Source organism: Panthera leo, chromosome B2 (genome assembly GCF_018350215.1).
Source record: "Panthera leo isolate Ple1 chromosome B2, P.leo_Ple1_pat1.1, whole genome shotgun sequence".
In the NCBI taxonomy this organism is placed as follows: Eukaryota; Metazoa; Chordata; class Mammalia; order Carnivora; family Felidae; genus Panthera; species Panthera leo.
Window position 1 is genome coordinate 43,049,112 of NC_056683.1, and position 24,061 is coordinate 43,073,172.

General features: G+C 43.7%; 1 protein-coding gene across 6 annotated transcripts in view; it reads left to right on the forward strand.

Moving 5' to 3' along the window:
* The window catches only part of RUNX2 (RUNX family transcription factor 2), a 259,424-nt gene that overhangs the window by 105,178 nt on the left and 130,185 nt on the right, over positions 1–24,061 (forward strand). For all 6 annotated transcript variants that reach the window (XM_042938947.1, XM_042938943.1, XM_042938945.1 and 3 more), the window contains exon 5: positions 5,147–5,251. In XM_042938947.1, the coding sequence (XP_042794881.1) occupies positions 5,147–5,251 (105 nt within the window). The remainder of the gene's footprint in view (positions 1–5,146; positions 5,252–24,061) is intronic.

The window sequence follows — 24,061 nt, forward strand, 5'->3', positions numbered from 1 at the left end:
GTCTCTAAGGAAGCCAACATTTTGCCTTTTATTTTTCCCGTGGAGAGAATTTTAATAGTCCTTCATGAGAAGTATTCTGTTCATTTATGTATTTACTGAATCTAATATTTCCATTTTAAGTGTTTCGATACAAAGAGAGAAAATAGACCACTTTAGGACTGAGGTGAAATAAATTATAACGACCTATGGAAGGACTTCTACCCAGGTTTGAATTAGGAGATAAGAAGCATCAATTTTTAAGCCATGTCCGATAATTGCTCTTTAGTTTGGATCAGATGTCATATTATTACCATTGTAAAAACTTGATAAGGGAAATTCAAGCAAGGCTGTTTCCGATGAGTAGTTTTAGTTTACTTTCTAGGAACAGGGCCAAGAAGCTGTACTTTTTAACTTAAAAAAAAATGATGCATGCTAATGAGATACTGTCACTGAAAGGTTGTTTGAAATAAAATGAGGCTCAGAACCTCTGGTCGACTCAAAACTAAAGGGGTTATCTCTGCATCAGGTTTAGTTTACTTTCATTAAAAGAAAAAAAGACACATCCTATCTCACTGTTGACTGATTGGGTGTCAAGTGTATATTCTTTTTTTTTTTTTTTTTTTTCTGTTAACTGGTACAGGTCCACAGTACAATAAAAGTTTCTCTTTTTTCTAGTAGGAATCAAGAACAATTTGAACATGATGATTTACCTGCATGGTCTGAATTGCATCTTTCTTCTTATGTAACCTTATTTTGTTTTTAATTAGAGTAATGAATTTCTGTATGTAAAAGACTGGACACTATACCTTACAGATTCAAGCTAGTGTTTCCATTTACCTTACCTTTGTATTACATAGATGCTGCATGACTTTTCTCTGATCAATTTGAGTAGAAACTATGGCAAAGTGATAGTGTACTTTGTAAACCCTCAACATATTTATTTAAGAAACTTCAAAGAGAAACAAAGGGTGTGCACTGTTTTACTATATTGGCTTTCTGAGTTTTGGCTGGTTTCCCAAATAGCAATTTTTATATTTAAAAAAAAAAAAAAAAGACAGACTTAACTGCTTGCAGACTTTTCACGCATGGAAGATGAAGAAAGCTTCTTTTGATGAAGTGTAATTATGTCCAAACAGAGCTGACCCCCTCCCCCTATATTTCTTATGATCTTAACTGAAGAAAGTAGGATTTTTCCTTTGAAGCAGCCGGGACTTGGTGGAGGATCTGAAATGCTACAGTCTGTTGCCAGAGGCAGGATGGAGAAATTGGTCCAGACTTGTCTTCGAGACTTAGATTGGGGGTTGGGGGGGGGGAGCGGGTGGAGAGAGAAAGAAAAATTGATTTATCACTAATAATAGATTTTTATATCATGGCATGAACGTTATGTGAAAGGAGACAGTAATATCAAACTAAAATGGAGAGGAAAAAAAGATAGCACTGATAAGGGATACCATTCTTTGAAAAAAAAAAAAAAAAGGGTCAGTGTTTCAGTGGCAGGAAACCCTTTAACCTGCCTGTGTACCTGACCTGCTTTCTAAAAAAACTCTTTCCGGCTTCCTCTTTGATTTTCACACTTCTACATTCCTCCTCAGTTAGGAAGTCTGGATCATCATCACGATGAAGATGAAAATACCATTGTATTTTTTTTCCCCCCAGCCATTTAAAATTTCTCTTTTGAGTAGCCTTAAAAAACGACAACCAGCAAGTTTCTTGAATGTTAACACTTTTTCTTTTCTTTTCAGTGGTAGAGATATAAATTCTCGGAAACTGAAACACAGTTTTTAGATTTATAAGGGAGGCCCTTCACTACTTACTTTGACATTATGAGTTATCAGCTGACTTTTGAAAGTACTTTGAATTAACAGTAGAGCATCAGTGACACTTGTATTAAGTTAGGAGTGGCTTATGTTTTTTAGTTGTCGTTTCCTTTTTTCTCCTTCATATTTTCAACAGAAGTATGTGTTTGCTGTTGAAACAGAAATATTTAGTCCTTAAGTTTTCTTGGTGTGCTTCTTCACTTTCCTATCAAACATGCTGCTTTCAGTTTACAAGCATTTGTAAGTACCTGCACTGTGCAGAGCAGGGCACTCTATCAATCTAAGGTGTAATCCTTGCTTGAAGTCTTCCCCTACTGACTGTTCCTCACAGCCTCTCAGGCTAGGTTAGAACTATCTTTCAATGACAGGTCTGATGTTTATCTCAAAAAATAATATGTCTTAAGGACATAATAATTTGGAAGTAGTTCCTAGATGAAGCCAAGGATGGTCGCTCAGTTGTCTCATGAGCTAGCTCCCTAAATAGGAGCCTGCATTTTTTAAACAGAAGCCTGAATTTTTTTTTTATCACTTATGGAAAGTGACAAGCAGTGGAATTTGGTAAAAGGTTTTTTCAAAACTTTTCTGAAAATGTAAGTAAATCGTGAATACTCCTGTAAACATTTGATGTAGGAAATTGGTTATTACTTTTAAGGTGAAAAACCAGTTGCTTCGTTGGGTGGTAGTTTCTGGAAGTTTCTTGAACATTATGTTCATGTTCCTTCTGAATGGGCAATAAGAGGTAGAAGGAACCTCCTTGATTTCTATTTCCGTTGTTAAAGTACATCTTGTTCCTCAGGATTTGATTTAGCAGATTGTAGTCGTACTTAAATGCTTGTTTGTCCCCCCTGCCCCCAAACCCACCTGTTTTGAAAAAGAAATGTTTATTGGTAATGCGTTGAACATTTAGATGCTTCATACTCACAGAATGAATTTTATAATTGGCTTTTGTTCTTACGCAAGGTGTTTGAATTTGGGAAGAACATCGATGACTTTTAATAGTCTAAGTAAGATGTGAAAGTCTCAAATAGAAGTATTCCCAGAACCAGTTTTTGACAAATTCACGGACTGTATTGCTAGCAAGTTACTTACCCTCATTAAGGACAATCGAGACATATACATCCTTGATTTATTAAGATTCACGGCATGGATGGCAACTGCCTTCCAAGCACTGTCCTTGGAGGATTGCAGTCCTGGCTCATGGACCATTAATCTGACCCAGAATGTCATCTTCTAGGGTTTAATATAAATTGACTTTCAATCTAGGGAAACAGCCCATTCACTCCTCCAGATCTCTACATTGTTTTGAGGTCTTGATCTGGATCCAGTGGCTTCCTAGTCAACATTCTAATCTCCAATTCTATAGATTCTGAGTTTTTTGTAATTAGCTTAGACTCCCAGCTGCCTTTTTCTTCCAGTTAGCCTGAATGTTTATAATAAATCCTCTGGTCCCTACCCAGACAACTGCATTTCTTAAACCCATGTAACATTCGATCTATAATGGATGAAATATGATAGATCAGTGATACTTAACAAAATTAATGCTTTCATCATCCTGGCTGAGATACTACATTAGTGGATTTATATTTACTGTTTCTTGGTCTTATAGAGCTTATTGGGACATGTGCAGAAATAAATTATCTAATTAATTGTTTAGGATGTTCTCTGACAAAGAAGAACACTGATTTTAAACTCTGGAAGACCTGGGTTCAGACCCTGATTTTTTTCTTCTTATTAGTTGTGTGGTTGAATTACTAAGCCTCCCTGGGCTTTGGTTTCCTCATTTGTGAAATGGGGGTGATGAACCTAACTGGATACGATTAAAATGAGATAATGTAATTATTATAATTATCTTATAGATAAATGAGATAAAAAGGCTGGCATTTAATAGTTTTCTAATCAATATTCATCTTTTGCTGTCCTCCCTCCTCCCCCACTTCTGTTTTTCCTCCCCCCCCCCCTTTTTTTATATTGGCCATGGAAAAGCATAGCCAAAGAGACTTAAAACTATATATATGGAGTAACAAACGATGTGTGTCTTAAACATATTTTAGGAACTTACATGGTCTGGGTTGAAAAGAAAACCCATTCACTAGATTTGACAGCCAAAGACCTGTTCTACATTAAGCCTTGTATATAACCTGTTCCATATTAAGCTTTGAAAAGATTGCATTAAACTCTGCATTGCTACATATTGTTTAAGATTTGTGTTTTGATTTAATACCCTCAAGCTTTCAGTAGAGGGAAAAACAGTCTCTGACCAAAAAACAAAACAAAATGAGCTGTTTCAAGGTCTGTTACAGGAGCAGGCCAAATGAATACTCTGGCCTGAGATCTCTGAAGGTTTTATTGAGTCACTGTTTCACGCCCACCTTTTCCTGTCTTGTAACAGTTTGCAGTTTTGACTATCTGACATGACTAACCGTTGCAAATCTAACTGATTACAACTGTCAGTGAGTCTGTGTAGCAGAGTCTGGTATCTTCTTCTGGAGAAAGCAAACATCCGATTCTGCTACCAAACTTTTCTGTCTTTCCCAACCCCCCACCCCCCATTCATCACCTTCAGCTCATTAATTTGAAACATCAGATGTAATATTTCAATGAAGCACACCCTCTGCTAAAAGCAAAAATTCGTATTTATATTGGGAGATGTCATATACATTTAGCAAAACATAAGTCACTGTCAGGGAGTTATTTCAAGACTTAACAGCAAGGATGGGTGTTTAGGGAAAGGGGGTGGGCAGGGAGGAGAAAAACTTTGTTCCAGTAATGATGAAATCATCCTACCACAGGCACATTAAGGCCAGGACAGGAGACACTGGCTCCTGTTAAAATGATTCCCATAAGAACCGTCCTCTTTCATCTTCTTATTGTAGTGCAGTTAAGCAAATGAAATGCTAAAGCCATGTGAAGTAAATAACATAATCAACAGTGATTTACTATTGTTCTCTCATGGGGTCATGACCTAATCCTAAATAAAGACGTCTAAAATTGTCTGTGTTTGGATGTGTTCCTGATGGTGGAGAAAACTGAAAGGAGGAGAACCTTCCTCAAGTGGACCAGAGTTTCTGTTTTCATTACAACTGTGGCCACTGAGCAGCTTTTCTGGGAACCGGAGCCCTCTTGTGTAGCGCGGCGATGGAGGCGATGACCCACACACGCCATGTGTGTGATCACTGTGTAAAGTGGCCGTCCCAGGCTTTCTAATTTAGAACAAGGAGTCCTGACCCTTGTGTTGGTTTCATGAGCTCCTCAGAGATGCCGACGCGCAATTTCTGGACGTCTATGCTGCTCTGTTATCATCGGTACTGTCTTTTTATATTCACTATGGATTTTCCCCTTTACATCTGCAGGCAAGAGTTTCACCTTGACCATAACTGTCTTCACAAACCCTCCCCAAGTAGCCACCTATCACAGAGCTATTAAAGTTACAGTGGATGGACCCCGGGAACCCAGAAGTAAGTACTTGCCTTCCTATTGGAGATGGTAACAGGGTGTGTGGAGACCCCCCCCCCCCCCGCCCCGAGAAACTAATCCCAAGGAAGTTAGTGCTACTTTTATTTAATGGTTTCTTTGCAGAGTTTGCTACCTGTGTTTACCTGTGTGTATTTTCATGAGGGACAGTTAGTCAAACTTCACAGTTGGTAGAAAATCAAATCACACTTTTGATTTTGCCACAAAATCGCTAAGGCCTACACCACTTGGGGACACGAGTGGACAATTATTCAGTCACTGTAACTCCTTGCTAAGGCATTCTGCTCCCCCACTGCACACAATAGATAGGGCAGAACAGACCCATGAGAGCTGAGGAAGAAAACAACAGTCTGCAAAATCTTGAGCTTAGTCAAAAAGCATTTGCGTGTGTTTCCCATGGTCTAAGAATGTGTCTTAACTTTTTAGCTCGCCCACTCAATTCCCTTTATAAAGAGCACACTGCTTAATTACAAAGAATTTATTTGCAAATGATAACTTGCTTGATTGTTACAACACTGTTGTTTGGTCATGTTCTGGTAATTGTTATAGATAGTTTCTTTTAACAGATAGAGTCAAACCAGGTTTAAATCCACCTTTGTGTATTTGTCTGTCTGGACATCCAGAAGGTTCATCCAGCGTCTGTTTAAGGTAGTGCCCATCATCCATTTGGGCCAATCAATATGCATTTTCCTCCTAAATCTAAATTGAGACAGGCTTTCTCCGCCCCCCCCCCCCCCCCAAAACCTGATTTGATCAAACTTGGTACAGTACCATTTAGACATATTTAGAGATTAAAGATTATTTGATATATATAACATGAAAAATTCTGTGCCAATGGAAACATATTGAACTCTGCCTTTGATGAGTGAGCACATTGGAGTCCTAGCTATTGTGTTTAGAGAGTTTAATTTGGTTTGTGATGGAGGTACAGCTGGCAGAATATTTGTTGTATAATGATACGTCTGTCTAGACAGTAAGAGTGACATTTCTTCTTTTTCTCTAAAACTGAGAGAAAAGGGCTGGTAAAGTTTTCCTCTCCCCAAGTAGCGTGACTTTTAGCAGTGGGAACAGACGATGCCTTTGGTCCTTCTTGCCACTGTCTCTTCTCACAAAGGCTGACTGCTTGTCTGAAGTACGGAGGCTTCCTGCCTCAAAAGCCAGTCTTTGAGGTTTTTCCTTTCTCCTCCTTTCATGTGTATTGCTTCTTCTCAGTTCACAAGGTCGGGTCACTGCTGGCTCTGTTTGGTTTGCGAACGGTCTGTTAGGAGATTGTCACACACCTGTCTCCAGTAGCCCCTAATCTCTGGTTCTAAGGTCCAAGACAGGGGCTGTCTTGTCTGGTTTGGTGCTTTGGCTGACTTTTCTGGACTGCCATAAATTGGGGAAGACACCTTGTGATGGGAGACACAGGTTATCGAATTAGCCCTTGAGTTCCTCAAAAGGCAGGGACACCCACTGCAGTCATGCATAAAGCAGGACAGTAGTCTTTTGACAGTCAGCACTGCTAATCTTTATCTCTCAAAGATGTTTCCTGCTGATCTCAGCAGCTTTTCTCAGTTCTTGGAAAAACCACTATTATGTGTGTGTATGTCTGCGTGCCTCTGTTTGTGTATGAGTCCACACACTCCAGAGCTGATGTTCAAAAGTTGATGGTTGGGGGAGGAAGCAGGGAAGGGTGGGTGGGTGCTGTCCCGTTCTGAAAGGGGTGACAGAAGGTGAGGAAGCAGGGTAGCTTCGGGAAAGCCCCTTCTCTTTCAAGGGAGGATACCATTCCCTCATTCCCAGGAGGTTGTTCGCAGAAGTGATTAGTTGATAGGCTTGTGCCCTGTAAAGGTCGAGAAGTGCTCTGAAAGCAAGGAGGGTTCAGAGTAGAGGGGCAGATGGTATATGTGTGACCTGAGTTCAGGCTTTGGGTGCTGCCGATGGTGCTTGGGGGGTGGGCAGGTAGAGTTCTTGAGTGGCAGACCACTGCCCTAGCTTAGCCTGAGTAACATTTTTCACAAACCAGAAATTATGTGACAATGTGAAGTCATTTCTCTGACATCATGCAAGGTGGCTTGCCGAACTCAGTGCCTGGATACAAGCATGGGTATGGGATCAGTAACATCTTAATCCTATAACCTTGACTCTCTGTGCTGTATTATTTCCTTCTGCTCTGCTCTTGGCGATCTTGGGCATTGTATAGCACTCTTCTCGATATCGTTCTTTTTTTTTTTTTAATGTTTATTTATTTTTGAGAGAGAGAGTGTGAGCAGGGGAGAGGCAGAGAGAGAGAGGGAGATTCTGAAGCAGGCTCCAGGCTCTGAGCAGTCAGCACAGAGCCCAACACGGGGCTTGAACCCACGAACTGTGAGATATGACCTCAGCCGAATTTGGATGCTTAACCAGCTGAGCCACCCAGGCACCCCTCAATATTATTCTTTAAATTTGAGACTCCCAGTGTGAAAAATGCACAGGATTTTCCATTTTCTTCAACTATAATAAGATTTTGATTGATTGGTACATATATAATGTTAAATGGGGAAAAAAAGGCTAGAATGTGGGTTGGCAAACTTTTTCTATGAAGTGTCAAATAGTAAATAATTTCAGCTCTGTGGGCCATATCTTTCCCTACCACAAGCACTCAACTCTGGCATTGTAGCTTAAAAGCAGCCTTAGCCGATACATAAGCGAGTGGTTGTGGCTGTGTTTCAATAAATCTTTATTTACAAGAACAGGTGGTGGGTCAGATTTGGCATACAAGTTGCAGTTTGCCAACCCTTGCTCTAGATTTCCAAATGACTTACATCGTTAACCCTTACCAGACTAGGGCCTTAGAAAAAGGCTTTCCCGCAGAGAGAGAAAAAGACAATGCAATTATTTTAGCCTTCTCTCCCGCAAAATTATAATTATTTAAGTAGTGATTGTCCTAGAGATAGGATACATCTGTTTATTACTGTAATGGTTTGATGAAGCTGAGGATTTTATACCATTTATTCCTGTTAATGAAATTTTACTCCTTCTTCCAGAGATCAGAGTATATGTTGAAAAGGCTCCTTTTGGTAGATCAGCTATTTGGACAAGGACAAATTCTGAGTTACCTGGTTGGGTCTTTATTCAGCCTAGCACAGTGATTAAGGGTGTGGGCTTTGGTGTCAGACTGTCTGGATTGAAATCCCAGCTCCACCACTTCCTAGTTGTATGGCGGTAAGTGAGTCACCTAACCTCTGTTTGCCTCAGTTTCCTCATCTGTTAGAGTGAGAGTAGTAACAGTATTTTCCTCATCAGTTGCTGCAGAGATGTAAAATGATGTAATGTATGTAAAATGCTAACACAGTGACTGTCATCTATTTACTGCCCGTTAAGTGTTAGCTGTTATTACATAAATTCCCTTCAGTGTCAAAAGTTTGCTGTAGAGTTTTGCTTATAATATGCTTCTGGGAAATAGATTAGAATCTAGATTCTGCTCCCCCGTGGGCTATTTTTTTTTCTTCTTGCAGACGGTTTTACTAATTTCTGCACCTTAGTACATGACACTCGTAAGTGTTAGAAACGGTGCCTTGAGCAGGTATTCATGCTGCCTGGGGACAGCGCTGCAGAAGGGATGAGAAAATTGGCAGCAAAGAAGCATCCCAAGACGCTATGGCACTGGTGCCCCCCTCTGAGGCCCTGCTTATCAGCACATCTGCCAGGACTTGCTTTTCACTCAAAAATCAGAAAGGTTTCATCCTTCCATGTTTTTTGTCTCTGGCAGCTGAACCGGTGCTGTCACATCACAAACAACTTCTTTTCTCAATATACACATCTGGCGCTGGCAGTTGGACTCACTTCATAAGAGCACATGATCATCACTCATTACAAGATTAAAAAGTACCCCATGGCATCATTGATGTTTTTTAACTTTGATCTTCTGCAGTTGTGATTCATCTCGGTTATAAAACTTCCCTTGAAAGGAACATAGCCGATGACTTATTAGAACCTTCATCTTAAGGAGCGTAAACATGAAAACGGTGCACATCTTTACAAAATGCCATTTGTTTTCTTTGCCAGCTTATCGTTTTAAGACATGACATCATATCCACGATCCCAAATTTGTACGTCTTGTGTTGAGGCAAGGCGTTTTGACCTCCTGCAAGCAGGAGAAGTCAGTGTAGCGTCAGCAGCAGTGCGTCCGGATGCCTACCTCTTTCAAACATCAGTTTCTATTAGGATCCTTGGTTCCACGTATGCCCTTGGTCCTGACTGCAGTCTGACTTCAAGACTTTCTCCAGGGAGGTGAAAGCTTGGTTAGCCACGTCGGGGATGTGGTTCCGGGTTAGGGAAGAGGGCTGATGGGGAAAAGGTATTATTGGCTGTGCAGAGGATGGAAAAAGAAAAAAAAATCACCTTCCATAGTGGGGATCCTTTACATCCTCGTGCTGTTCTTTTATGTATCTATTGATACATGACAAACGATCCCGAAACAGAATGGCTGAAATCAACAACCAGGTGATTATTTCTCATGGTTCGGTGGGCTGCCTGGGGTTCATCTGGATCGGTTTTCTGCAGTCTTGCTTGGGGTCTTTTGTGTGGCCGTGGGAAAATTGTGGCTGGTGCCAGAGCATCCATGGTGGTTTCATTCTTCTATCTGCTGCCTCGGCGGGATGGCAAGGAGGTTGGAACGGGGGAGTGGGGCCTTTCTGTCTCTCCATGTAGTCCTGGAGCCTTTCCCTTCCGCATGGCCTTTCCATGTGGTCTGTCCAGCACAGCCCGACTTCTCATATGGTAGGTCAGGGCACCCAAAGCTATGAGAGTGGGACCTTTTAGGCTTTCTTAAGGCTCAGAACTGGCATGGAGTCACTTCTTCCATATACTGTTGGTTGAAGCAAGATACAGGTGTAGCCTAGATTGAAGGGGAAGAAATCCACAGAGCTATGAATGATGGGGGCAGTGGTTCATTGGCTCACTCACCAATATCATCAACTTCCATAAGTGCTTAGATGGTAAATGTCATTGTTGCAACAGGAGAAATGATTGTTTTTGAAAATGATTGTTTATGAAAGCTCTCTTGACTTCTTAATCTGGGGGGGGCATTTAAAGTTCTGCAAGGTTGTGGGGCGCCTGGGTGGCTCAGTTGGTTAAAGCATCCGACTTTGGCTCAGGTCATGATCTCATGGTTCATGAGTTCGAGCCCCGCGTCTGTGCTGACAGCTCAGAGCCTGGAGCCTGCTTCGGAGTCTGTGTCTCCCTCTCTCTCTCTCTGCCCTGCCCCACTTGCTCCCCCTCCACCCCAAAAATAAATAAGAAATTTAAAAAAAAAGTTCTGCAAGGTTTTCTGTCCACAGTTTACAGGATGTGTGCAACACTCAAGGGGGCAGGACAAGTGAGGCTGGGGGCCAGGCAGCTGCACTGTGGCAGCTTCTTATCAGAGTTTTAAGGAGAAACCTGAGTCTCCAACCAATCCCCTCTAATTATATTAATTCACAATCACAGGGACCTTCTTCCCTGCTACGGTGCATTCAAGAACCCAACCATCAAAATCACAAGGGCTTCACCCTACTTTCCCACCCACCCTGTTTTCTTTTTTTTAAAAAAGGCTTTGTGCAGTGACCCCCAAGTTTTAATTATAGTAGCTTACTTCTGAATTGGTGATATTTGGTAATTATCAGATGAATTAAGAGTGAGTGTTACCGTGGGGTGCTCGGTATTAGCAGGTCAAATCAAGCTGCCCCAGATCAATACTCGTATAAGAGAAGAACATTTGATGTTTGAACACAAAGAGGTTATTAGCTTTGCCTGGCACCATGGCAAGTCTGTAGCAGAAGTATTTTATGAATCCTCAAGTGGACGAGCCTGGAGGTTTTATGCTTTATATCACCCAGCTTTGGAAGTTCTCACTTGCCAGCACATCTGCAGACCCGATAACCTAACACACATGAGTGGGTGTCTGGTGGGTTTTGAGTGGTGTAGCTTAGGGAAGCAGATCATAGTCACTCTTTAAGGAGAGACCAAAGCCACCATCTGCTGGGACACTACTGTTCACTGCTGACCAGCTAGCCACCTGCCCTGACCTGGTGGGAGAAGGAGGAAGCCCTGCCTCTCTCCGGTTGATCAAACTCCTTTCCTACAACACTGCCCTGCTCGGCTGCATTTTGACTTGAGCAGGGCTGGCACTTCGGTGAGGGAGGGGCTCTTTGGAAGTGCAAGGCAGTGTTTGTGTTTCTCGGACTGCCTCAGCACCCTGGCTCGCTCAGCTTGTCAGGCTTAGGTCATCAGCCAAACTGGTTTCTTTTCTGGTGGCGCATTCTCACCTGCGCATCACAAATCTATTCTTCTTCAGAGATCAGGTTATTATTCTGTGTTTTTAAAAAATATTTTATGTTTATTTATTTATTAAAAAAATTTTTTTAACCTTTATTTTTGAGCGAGAGACACAGAGTGTGAGCAGGGGAGGGGCAGAGAGAGAGGGAGACACAGAATCTAAAGCAGGCTCCGTCCAGGCTCCGAGCTGTCAGCACAGAGCCTGACATGGGGCTTGAACCAGCAAACTGTGAAATCATGACCTGAGCCGAAGTCAGACGCTTAACCAACGGAGCCACCCAGGCACCTGAATGTTTATTTATTTTTTGGGAGAGGGCGAGCACGCGCGCACACGCGTGCACAGGTGGGGGAGGGGCAGAGAGTGAGGGAAACACAGAATCCGAAGCAGGCGCCAGGCTCTGAGCTGTTAGCACAGAGCCTGATGTGGGGCTTGAACTCATGGGCCATGAGATCATGACCTGAGCTGAAGTTGGACGCTTAACCACCTGAGCCACCCAGGTGCCCTTACGATTCCGTGTTCTTAAGGCACTTCCAGTGGCAGAAATCTTACCTTACGAACCTCAGGTAACAGACTTAAACAACATAGGGTAGTCTGGGCCAGGATCATCTCCAATTCTGTTCCACCCAGGCCTGTGTTCCAGCCCCATGAAAGGTGGAGAGAATGGAGGGATTGGCCTTTTCCTCACTCCAGTTGATTTCAGTGGTGGCTGGCCTTCTTCCTCTACTACTCTTCATCCCAGTTGGGTGAATGGGCTTTTCACGGTGGTTGGCCCATGTCCTCTGCTCATTTATAGACGGCGGTTGCATATATTTAGAGGTTGGTCACCTGTGAAAGGCGGGGGACATATAAAATGTATTGGATGGAGGGATAGCAGAAGAACTTGTTTAAGGTTGTTGGAGCTTCTTGCATTCACATTCTTTCTGTCTGTGAAGACGGTGTGAGAAAATCTTGATAGGTCTTCAGCCATACTCCTAATGCTACAGGCCTGAATTTTAGTCCTTAGCACAAAGCATTAGTAGAAAAGCTGGTACCTTCTTGCCTTGCAGACTTCTCCTGGTTCTTTGCTGTCTCTGAAGCTTGCCCCAGGAATGGAAGTTACAGGGAAATGCTATGTTTTGATATTTACAAGTCAGCCAACATAAGCCAAAATTTGATGGTCAAAAATAGTAAACATTGAGTTACTAGTGTATAAAGCATTGTTGAAAATCTTTGACTTAAGAGGATAATAACAGGTAACCCCCCCTCCCCCCCCCCCCCCGCCACACACACACACAACTGTTCCTTTTCTCCCTTTCTTTAAGAAGGATGGGGGGTGCGGTCAGGAGCACCGGTAGAGGTCATGTCTGGTGGTTGGTGGAATGTGCACTTGAGAGGAGCAGTTTTAAATCTCTTTCAGTCCTTTTTTTTTTTTGTTGTTGACTGACTGTCAGGAGCTGGGAAGATGGCCAAGAAGGAAATGACACATCGAGAGGCATTTTGTGTTGTGCAACATTCTGTGGAACTGATGCAAGGCTATATGGCCTGTTTACACATTCCTTCGCCAGCAGACTGCATGGCAGTAATTTAATTCAGCAGCACATGGCATGCTGCAGCAAGGCGCTGTGGCCTTAACATCCTTTCATGGCAAATTATCACAGCCGTTAAAACATGCTTATGTCCCTCTCCCGCACTTTTCCCTGGCTTCCCGGTTCTGAATGTGCTTTCTCATTGTACGGGACTTGTGTTAACAAGGAGCTGTGGCTTTCATAATAAGAGCACATTTTCCACATGCATATGCTCCCGTTGATATATTTACTTCCAACTAAATATAGCATGGCAGGTTCCCAAGTGATATGTCTGCTGAAAACACACATCTACTTGATCCAGTGGGTCAGGAGTTTGTATTTTGGTGCAAGTCAGAAATCATTCATTTTTTTCTTTTAATTTTTCATGCTTATTTATTTATTTATTTATTTAGAGAGAGAACGAGCAGGGGAGGGGCAGAGAGAGAATCCCATACGGGCTCCACACCGTCAGCGCAGAGCCCGGCATGGGGCTCGATCTCATGGACCACGAGGTCAAGAACCGGACGCTTAACTGACTGAGCCACCCAGGTGCCCCAGAAATCATTCATTCTTAAAACAGCGTCAGGGACGTGAGAGAGAAACAGATTTTGGGCTTATGTTGATTGATTTATTATTAATTTATCAAAAGTAAATTTCCCTTCCCAAGAAAGAAGATTCCTGATAGATCACTGAACCACCTTACTTCCGTTTTGTTTGTACTATAACATTTTCTTCAAAGAGGACTGGACCAGAGGAGAAGAGGGTATTCTTAAAGATAACAGAGGACAAAGATTATTGGCTCTTTATATTCATACTTGTCCCTACCTAGCACGTTCGTAGGATGCGTTTGTGATGTCAGTTAAAGCACATCTGTCGTCTTCGTGTAAAATCTCAAAAGTTTGTATCTGGGCAGGTGTGGAAAATTACTGCTCATGTTTTCCGAGTAACTTTTGGAAATTGAGAGAGCATAAAAGCCACGTGGATACGAATTCAAGGTCATACGCGACAGTTCAAGTGGGAGACTGTATTTGGGGCTGTGGCACTTTAGTAGCAAAGGAAGGGCTCCCAGTTCCTCTACTTCTGTGTAGTGGTGCCTCGAAATCTAGTTGCTAATAGACCAAAGCACTTATTCAAACTCAGGACTAAGGCTTCAATCCAAACACCTCCGGAAACAGTAACTCAGACTTCCATTCATAGTAAGTCGATGTAAGCGATCCGGAATCCTGTATTGGGAGCACGTTTGGAGAGATAAAGGGAGAGTGAGTAATGAAGTCCTGGACAGTAGAAAGTCAACAGTGACTCAGGTGTGTAGGTAGGGCCTTAGCCAGCCTTGGAGGTAGGTAGTCACAGCTGACTTCAAGCATCACAGGTTTGCTGTAGGTTGGCCCTAGCAGTATGGGTTTCTGATGCTTTTCAGGTCTGGCGTACTGTTACTAGTTCAGGACTCTATAATTTTAAGGTGTGAGCTTTTGGATTTTACATTTCTGCATTTCCTCCTTTTGCAGCTATTTCCCCTTTACAGGACATGTCCTATTCGGTTTTGTTTTAGATATGTGCCAGCCTTCCTCCTCTACTGGATTGAAGATTATCATTTCATTTCTTTCTTTCTTTTAATAGTTAACACGTGTATTTGTCTTCATAAAAGTAATTATGATCGCTGTCTACCTCCTGGATAGTGTAAGAACTTTAGCATACCTTATTTTATTTATTTTTTAAATGTGTTTATTACTTCTTCTGAGAGAGAGCGAGCATGAGCCGTAGAGGGGCAGAGAGAGAGAGGGAGCAAGAGGATCGCAACGAGGCTCCGTGCTGTCTGTATGGAGCCCAACGCGGGGCTCAATCTCACGAACCATGAGATGATGGCCTGAGATGAAATCAAGAGTCAGACACTTAACCGACTGAGCCACCCAGGCGCCCCTAGCATTCTTTAAACTGCAGTCACTTCCTTTCTTCTGATGTCATTCTCTGATATTTTTATCCTTGTTTTGTACTCCCCGGATTAGTCATTATCAGTGTTTAAATGGTTTCTTTCATATTTACCTATATGTTTACCAATTTTCTTGCTCACCATTCCTTCATGGACCTCAGTTCTTCCTTCTGGATTCAGTTTCCTTTTTTGTGAGGCAGATCCCTTAGTGGTTCCTTCCTGAGAACCTGTTAGTGGTAAACTCTCACTTTTTCTTCCCGAAAATGTCAGCAGTTCCTGAAAATGTCACAGGCTGCCAGCACGATGTGATATGCGAGGCACCCTGCGGAAAGTCTGTCTGCTCTTTAGTGCCCGAGAGCCACACTCCAGTGGCCCTCCTTCATCCCTGGAGATGCCTTCCAAGAACCCCAGTGGACACCTGAGACTACAGTAGCACTGAACCCTATAGGTACCAACTTTTTTCCTGTACGTGCCCACCTATGATAAAGTTCCACTTATAAACAGGTACAGTCAGGGATGCACAACGATAAATAACCACTTATAACAGTGTACTCTAATAAAAGTTAGGTGAATGTGGTCCTATCCACCCTCTTCTTCTCAAACTGTCTTACCGTACTGCACTCCCCCTTCTCACGTGGAGGTGAGATGACAAAATGCCCACATGACGAGCTGAGGTGCGGAGAATGATGTAGGCATCGTGACATAGCGGGAGGCTGCTGTCTTGACCGTGTGAGGCTCATCGGCTTTTGAGCTGTGGTTGACTACGGGTGACTGAAATCACAGAAAGGGACACTGCGGATAAGGAGGGGACTGCCGTGGACACCATTCCTTTGTGCTAAGACTTTCAGGCCATTATTATCAGGCTTGTTAGAGTAGGATTTAAGGGAATAGAATACAGTACAGATAGATTTTCATGGAAGATGGATGAAGGGAAATGGATGTCCGTGCCTTTCACCATGGGGAGCTCTGAAGAGTCCAGGGCCAGTGGTCGAGAGGCGGTGGGAGGGAATGTTCTGGCAGAGGGGGGAGAAGTCAAAGAAAGGGGCATGGGGGAGAGGAAATTAAATCCCTTACTTCACTGTTTTGGCTTGAGCGGGCCCTAAGTTGCTTTGGAACTTTCTATTCAAATTTATGGTACAGGACTCTGTCATTACATTTGGTCCTCAGAGGTCATTTGGCTGTTGCAAACCAGAGCAGCGGTTTTTCGATGTTGTTGTCCACACATTTCCTGTCATTTTATGAGACTACGGGACTCCCAACCAAAAGATGCTTCTTTTATACGGTAAATGGATCACTGAAGGAAGCGGAGGGAGGGAACTCTTGTGCGGATGGAGGAGCGTGCTTGAAGAGAGCCGGGAGACCATAATCTGGGGTGGAACTTCCCTGTGCACAGTGGATGGGGCGACTCCAGTGTTGGCTGCGTGCACCTCTCGTGGTTGTTGTGCAGGAAGTCGCTGGTGGGGAGGAGGTCAGCTCACACCAAAGCGAGCTGGTACTTTCTGCCTTTCCATTGACCCTCGGGCGGCATATGTACCCTCCGCGACATGCATCTTCTTACTCTTTACCTTCTTGACGCTGATTTTTACGAGCGACAACTTAGGTAAAAATGCTAGCCTGTGTTTTGGCCGGGCAGGACTCAGGATGGTTTATCCTGGGCTCTGTGCCTCTGTAGGTTTGGCCCTGGAAATTATTAGTAGGAAAATAGGGGCCCTTCAAGAAGATTAGGACGGTACCCAAACATAGGCTGTTGTACTTACCAGAAGAGGAGAAACATGGATGTGTAAGAGAGGGGTGACTGTGAAGTCAAGGTTACTAATTCTAGACCTTTGGTTTCTGTTTCACCCTCTCATCATGCTCGATACCCTGCAAAAACCAGTTGCAACTTTTTTGTCCCATGGGAGCTGTTTCAGAGTAGCTTAACCGGGGATTCGTCTATATGGGCAGTTTGTGTTTAAGATGTGGATTCAGTTATGATTAAGGGAAGCAGAGGACCTGGAAATGCCTCCTGTGAGGCCTCAGTGCCGTGATAGTGACCCTCAGCAAATCATTCCACTTCTGCCCAGTTCAGTTTCTTCGTCCTTCAAGTAGAAATAGGCATGAAGGCAACTTCAGAGTAGTTGGGAGTAACTCCTAAGGAATGATCATAAAGTACTTGGCGCACATGAAGGGCAACTTAAATACCAAATAGTAATTATGTAGCGCCTTTCTGCCAAGGAGTTCCAAACACTTAGACATTACCTCACTGATCCTCTTTACACCCCTTTGAGGGATGCGCTGTGCATTTTACAGGGGGGTAAACTGAGGCATGGCCACTTGAGAACTCATTTGCTCTGTGTCACTCTGCAAGCCAGCAGGTGATTTATAGAGGTGGGCAAGGAGCCCACGGCTCTTCCTGCTTGGTTAGTCACTACTAAGACTCCCCCCTGCTTTGCCATTAAGTTTGTGGAAGCTCCTGGTGTCAAGCCCAGGGTATTCTCGGTTGATGTTATGAAGTAACGTTACTTAAGAAGGAAGCCTCATGATGTAGCAGCGTTGCTATTATAAATAAGTCACAAGGTACAAGGCCTCACACACAGAAGGCATATAAATGTGTGTGTGTGTGTGTGCACACGCATGTGCACGTGCATGTGTGTTTTTGCAATGAGTCTTGAATTCGCTCAGATGAAAGTTGAGCTGAGCTGAAAAGCGCTGACTTTTGTGAGATGAAAATGAGGTGTGTGACCTAACCCCTGGCAGAATCTCACTTTGAGTACCAGTGAAATAAAGTTAGCCCTCCCACAAAAAGCTAACTCTGAAAAGGGTACGCGAGAAGAAAATGTGGGCAAGTCCGTGGTAGAAAACGTAGAAAATAAAGATTGACTGAATTGCGTCCATAACCCTATCTCCAAAGATTGCACGCCGCTAGTGTTTGGGTACGTAGTCGCCTGAATATTCTTCTCTGGTAATGCTGGTACTTTTGTGAAGGCGACAGCCGTGAGGAAGTAGCATCAGGACAACAGTGGAATGCCGTGAGGGGCCTGGCTGTGTCGAAGCGAAAGGAGAGAGGATAACTGGAAACGAGATTGATCGCTTTAAGGAGCAGCAGCAGGGCAACGAGACTGACAGCAGTTTCCAGTTAATATCTTGGAAGAGGCAACGGCTGTCTGTGTGACAGGGTGGGCTGGCCTTGCCTGAATGATTAAGGCTGGGTGGGTCTGAGGAGGACCCCTACACCCTCCTCTCACTGCCCCATCCTACCACTCAAAATACCTGCCCCCTTTATAATAGCTAACAGAGCCCCCTTTCAATGACAACTAGAGAGATACTTTAAAATGTAAATATTTCTGGCAGTGGGGGTATCGATTCTTTCAAAAATTATTTTTGAGTGGGTACCGTTAGCAGGCGCCAGGCACACAAAACAAAGCGGTTACGACCCCTGCCTTTGAGGAGCCTGCGTGCCAAGGGGAAGACGGACAAGAAATGAGCAAAGGAACATTTGTGTAGAATTGCATCCAATTGTCAATTGTGACAAGTGCCGTAAAGGGAACTGATGTAGCAATAAAGAATAATGGGGCATCGGAGGACGGATAGGAACCTATCCTAGAGTGTGCAGTGAAGGCCTCTTTGAGGAGAAATTAGAGCTGAGACCTGCAGGGTGAGAGGAAGCCAGCTCTAGGAAGGGCAGGGAAGAGGCCTCAAGGTAGAGGGAGCATCCCATGTCAAGCCCCGAACGTGATCGCTGTCTGAGTCCAATGTCCAGTTTTGGTAGAGGAGAGGGCACTGGGAGAATGCCTGCGTGGTTACGAAAAGGTTTGCAAAAAGAGGTGACCAGAATCACATACGTCAAAGTTGCCTGTTCTGTAATTCCACCCACAGCCGCCACGGCCTAATTTGAGGAGCACAGAAGGACTCTCCACGTGTACCCCCACAGGCCCTCAACCTCTCTCATGAGATTCTTGTCAAGGTGCTTGAGATTCTTCTCTGAGTTAAGGCCTTGAGGACAGGACATTCAGAGATGTTGTCTGCAATGGAGAAGACACTTTAAGACCTTTTTGGTTAAGAACTTGGTTTACATAAGTGGATCAGTTCAGCTCAGCCGGATACTCATTTTATAATAGGATCATTTGGGGAAGGTGCATTGAGAAAGACCTGGACGAGCTCTGTCTGGTGAGGAAGACTGAGTGGGAGTCGGCGGACGGAATGACTCCTGTGCGGCCGGCAAGCAGTGAGAATACCAGGTCCCGAGGACCGTGTTGTTCTCATAGAAGGAGCCGTAGGAGCAGATTTGTACCGAAAACAACCCAAACAGAGCAGTAGGTTACCTATTTGAGGAGAGTCTTTGGGCTTTCATGGACGAGAAGTAATTCCAAAGGTGAGCTGGGTTTCAAAACATAAGAGCGACATGGAAAACTTCAGAATGTTTAGCGCAGAGCATTGATGATGATTAAAGGGTTGTAAAATTGAACCTATAAGGATAAGTTGAAAGACGTGGGATTATTTAGCTTCAAGAAGAGGAGGCTGAAAAATGACTTAATAACAGACTTCAAAATTATGAGGAGTTATTAAGCCGTGTATGGTGACCAGCTGTTTCGTTTCTGGCTCTGTCGGAGAAAGAACAGGTTTTAACTGAAGCATGATAGATTTAGGTTAGATTTGAAGAAGAACTTCTGGACGGTAAGAATTGTTCCATAGGATGGGTTGCTGAAGGCTGAGGGTTTGACCAGCGGGCTTTTCATTCAAATCCCTTCCGTCTTAGCGATTTTGTGTGTGTGTTTGTGGAGGGCAACAAAGGGCCACCTCTCTGCTTTTTAAAATCAAAGGCATGATTTCTGTTTCCCATTAGAATTCTGAAGCTCAGAGTTGCAGAGGTTTGTAGACACAAATGATGAGGGTAATTTGTCTTGCTTCAGCGGCCATTCGAATCTTTAATTGAGAAAAACGTGACCAAAAAGACGAACCGATCTGCCACGTGATCCAAACGTGGTTACTGATCATCCGAACAGAGGCGCTAGAGAGAAGGTGGGACCGAGTGAGGTTTGATGATTGGAAAAACTCAGGTGTGTTTGACTTTTAGATGCCAGACCCAGAAGGCGGGGTTTTATGAAGTTGATTCAATTTTTTCTCTCCGTTCACTTCCTACTGGGAGAAATTGAAAGCACTTTCAGGTGACGCCACAGTCCATGTCACCTGGATCTTGAGGAGCTCTTGTCCAACAATCAGCCTCAAGGGAAGGATTGACACAGAGAAGGAGGGATAGAGGAAATAGGCCAGATTTATTTCTGAAAACAAATCTGCATGCATTTAAAAGCTGGCAGAGGGGCGCCTGGGTGGCTCAGCGGGTTAAGTGTCCCACTTTGGCTCAGGTCGCGATCTCATGGTTTGTGAGTTCGAGCCCTGTGGCAGGCTCTGTGCCGACAGCTCAGAGCCTGGAGCCTGCTTCAGATTCTGTCTCTCTCTCTGCCCCTCCCTGTTTCGTGCTCTGTCCTCTCTCTCTCTCTTTCAAATGTAAATAAAACGTTAAAAAAAAAAAAAAAGTCTGGCAGAGCAGTGGTGAAGCTAGGCAGAGCAAACCCAAGAAAGACTTACTGAATGTGTCATCCCTGTCCACTTTGGAGGTGGCACGCAGGGGAGTAAAGAGCTTTGTTTCCTGGGTTAGCCTCCCTGTCAGTGAAGCCAAGCGTCAGAGCTTTTATTTTTAGATTTCTTCTTGAATTCTCTCTTTTGCTTATTAAATACCTGTCTGAACGACTTTTGTGAGAATAATTTAGCACACCTGTGGATGGTTTGCTCTAAGCACCCATGATAGCTCTCTGATGAAACTATGAAAAACAAAGAACACACACATATGTAGCGTTCTCAGATGAGTCCGTTGTTTTGTACTAAGCGGATATAATTTTCTCTAAAGGAAAAAAAAATAATAATCAAAGACACGGAAGAAACAGACTTTGAAACAGGTGACCCAACTGGGAAGAAAGAAGGCTAAGTGGGTGTGGTGCTTAAGCTAGGGGAAAGGAAAAATACTGAGAAAACATATTTTTCTTTCCTTCCAAAATAACTTGGGCTCCTTGATTCCGTAAGCACACATGGACCCTTTCGCCACTACACTTTACCTTTCCAAAGCATCACCACTGTTGGAGAGCCACCCACAACCCACCGTTGGGTCAGAAGTCACAACCCACTTCCTTTTACTGGCCTCCTTTCTTTCTTGTCTGTGCTGTTTCCTTTGTGGCCTTGGCACTTTGGGACATTACTTATGTATTTTCGTGATTTCCACGTTTGGGCCTCCCCCACCCTCAGATAATTTATTGTCAAGACCCCTTCTAAGGATTCTTAAAAACTACAACAGCTGCCTTTTCCATAGCAGAAGTCAACCTCAAGGGGATTAGTGGCTCCTTTTCTGCTCTTGAGGTCCAGAGATTGATAGTGGGAAGGAAGAGCAAGTGAGAAGAGGGGTAGTTTACTCCTATTATAAAAAGAAGCCCTCTCCTGAATGCTTTGTTGCAGGAAAAGTCTCTTCGTTACACAGATGTGGACAGTAGAAGGGATGTATTCCTTATTGTCTGTGTACCTTTTAAGTACTGTGAACAGAGGCTGGCTGTGTATCCCTGAGGAATAAGCTATGAAACAGATCATGTATCATCTAAAGCAACACCAGACCCATCAGTGTATCCCCCAAGTGGTTTAGTTGTCTGTTCTTCCTGAGCTGCTTTCTTCCTTGAGGGCTTTACTTAAGACTTAAAAAACCAACTTTTCTTGGGGCGCCTGGGTGGCTCAGTCGGTTAAACATTCAACTCTTGGTTTTGGCTCAGGTCCTTTCACAGTTTGTGGGTTTGAGCCCTGCACCCAGGTCTGTGCTGAGAGCCGGAACCTGCTTGGGATTCTCTCCCTCCCTCTCTCTCTGCCCCTTCCCCCCGCCCCCACTCTCCTCTCAGAAATAAATAAATAAATGAAAGCTTGCAAAATAAACCAACCTCCCTTTCCTTTTGAGAAACTGTGATAGACAGTGAGAGTGTTCAGCAGCCAGGGTTTTGTAGAAGGTTGAACACATGGCTGTGATAATGTCTAAAGGGTAATCAAGAAGGGCAAAAGTTTCTCATAAACGTCTTGAGATTTAAAGGGAGCAAAAGCGGATGTTTCGGATAGCGTGCCCGTGGAAGGTCCTGTGCCTTGGTCACTTCTCAGGGGATTCCCACGTGGACTCCCCTGGGTATTTTTCGAAGTCTACATTGGTGGCACAGATCAGACACAGCAAGGAAGTTTGCTGAGGCTGGGGCTGGGGCTGTAGGAGTTTCTGGATCCATAATCAGAAAATCATAGATGGACCAAAATGTAGGCTATTTGCCCCATTTTATTATCTACAGAGCATGTTTTTGCCCCTCTGATAGATCTCATACTGGTTCCGTATATTGTGAGACCTGGTGCAACAGTTCCGTGGTAGGGCCAAGTAGCTGGGGTGACCCAAGCAGGAGACGTGCCTGTTCCGTTTGCTCTCATCCAGGCTGTGTAGGAGCTGTGCTGAGGATGTGCCTTGATTGTAGTGAGTTTGTCACATAGTGGTCCAGTGACGACATATGAATAGTAGTTAGTAGGAAGGAACTTTACCAGCTAGCACGGCACCAAATGTCCATCTTGCTGAGGAAGGATCCAGTTTCCATCATCAGTCACAGCTCAGGAGAAGCCCTTATGTGGTGTGGAGTCACTGCTTCATTCTCTTTCGTGAGGACTGAAATGTAAGCAAATAGAACTTCGCAACTGAATCGGGAAAAATCTGACACCGAAAGATGAAATGTAGCTTTTGCAGCATGAGATTTGTGGCACAAACTGACCAGAGGAAGGAAATCTGATGATCTAGATAGATGCCTCTGGTTATTACCACTTTTGCTGTGTGCCCTGTGCTAGGAGCTCAACAGGATGAGTCAGATAGTGCCGTAAATAAAGACTTTGTGGGGAGTGGAGAGATCCTTGTGTTTGAAGGAATCGCTGGAAGCTGGCTAATTTATTTTGTTTTATTTTTTTAAACTTTTTTAATGTTTATTTATTTTTGAGACAGAGAGAGAGCATGAACGGGGGAGGGGCAGAGAGAGAGGGAGACACAGAATCGGAAGCAGGCTCCAGGCTCTGAGCCGTCAGCCCAGAGCCCGACGCGGGGCTCGAACTCACGGACCGCGAGATCGTGACCTGAGCGGAAGTCAGATGCTTAACCGACTGAGCCACCCAGGCGCCCCAAAGCTGGCTAATTTATAAATGTCTCTTTTCGTTCTTTTCAAAGCTGGAATCAGTTGCACTGAAAGTCCATCGAAGAAGACAATTTTTTAAACATTTATTCGTTTCTTATTTTATTATTTTTTGCTACTGCAAAGAGCCCCTGAGGCGGAACCGTAGCTCAGTCGTATTCCCAGTTCTAGCCCTGGCACTATTTGGCTGGTTCTTGGAGCGGTTTTTGATAGTTTTCCTATCAGGAAAACATAGTCACATTTGTCTATTACCTTATTATTGGTCTCACTTGCCAGGTCGTTGGAAGACACATGGTGTGTAAGTTATTTAAAATAACTGCTGTAAAAAGATTATTATTTATACATTAGTATATTAACTCCCAAGACCTCCGCACACTTAGAAAGTACCTAAGTACCTGGAAGAAAGTATCTAAGAAATTTCCATGAAATTCTAATGTTGATTCTTAGATCCTTTTGTCCTCATGACTTTGGTAATTAAAATAAGTCAACCTTAGGAGGAAAAGTCAGCTTTCATAAGGTTTGCATATGTCCTCTCTTTCTACGTTAACTGGGCAAATGCTTCCGGTGAGCCTGCTCTGTGTCGGAGCCTCTGAACATTGGGTGCTGACGAAGTAAGTTTGAGAACCTAACTTGGAAGAGACACAGCAACATCGAGAACAAAGCCCAGTTCGGTCCTCTGTGTTCTGTCGAACCTATCAGGACACAGAGGGCTTAATTTGTAGGGGAGACGAGCAGGGTTCCAACTTTTATTTGAACAACTGATGAAGACGTAAGACTAGTCAGTCACACTTCATTGTTAGTTGTCGACTCTCTGGCCACAGTCACATCTC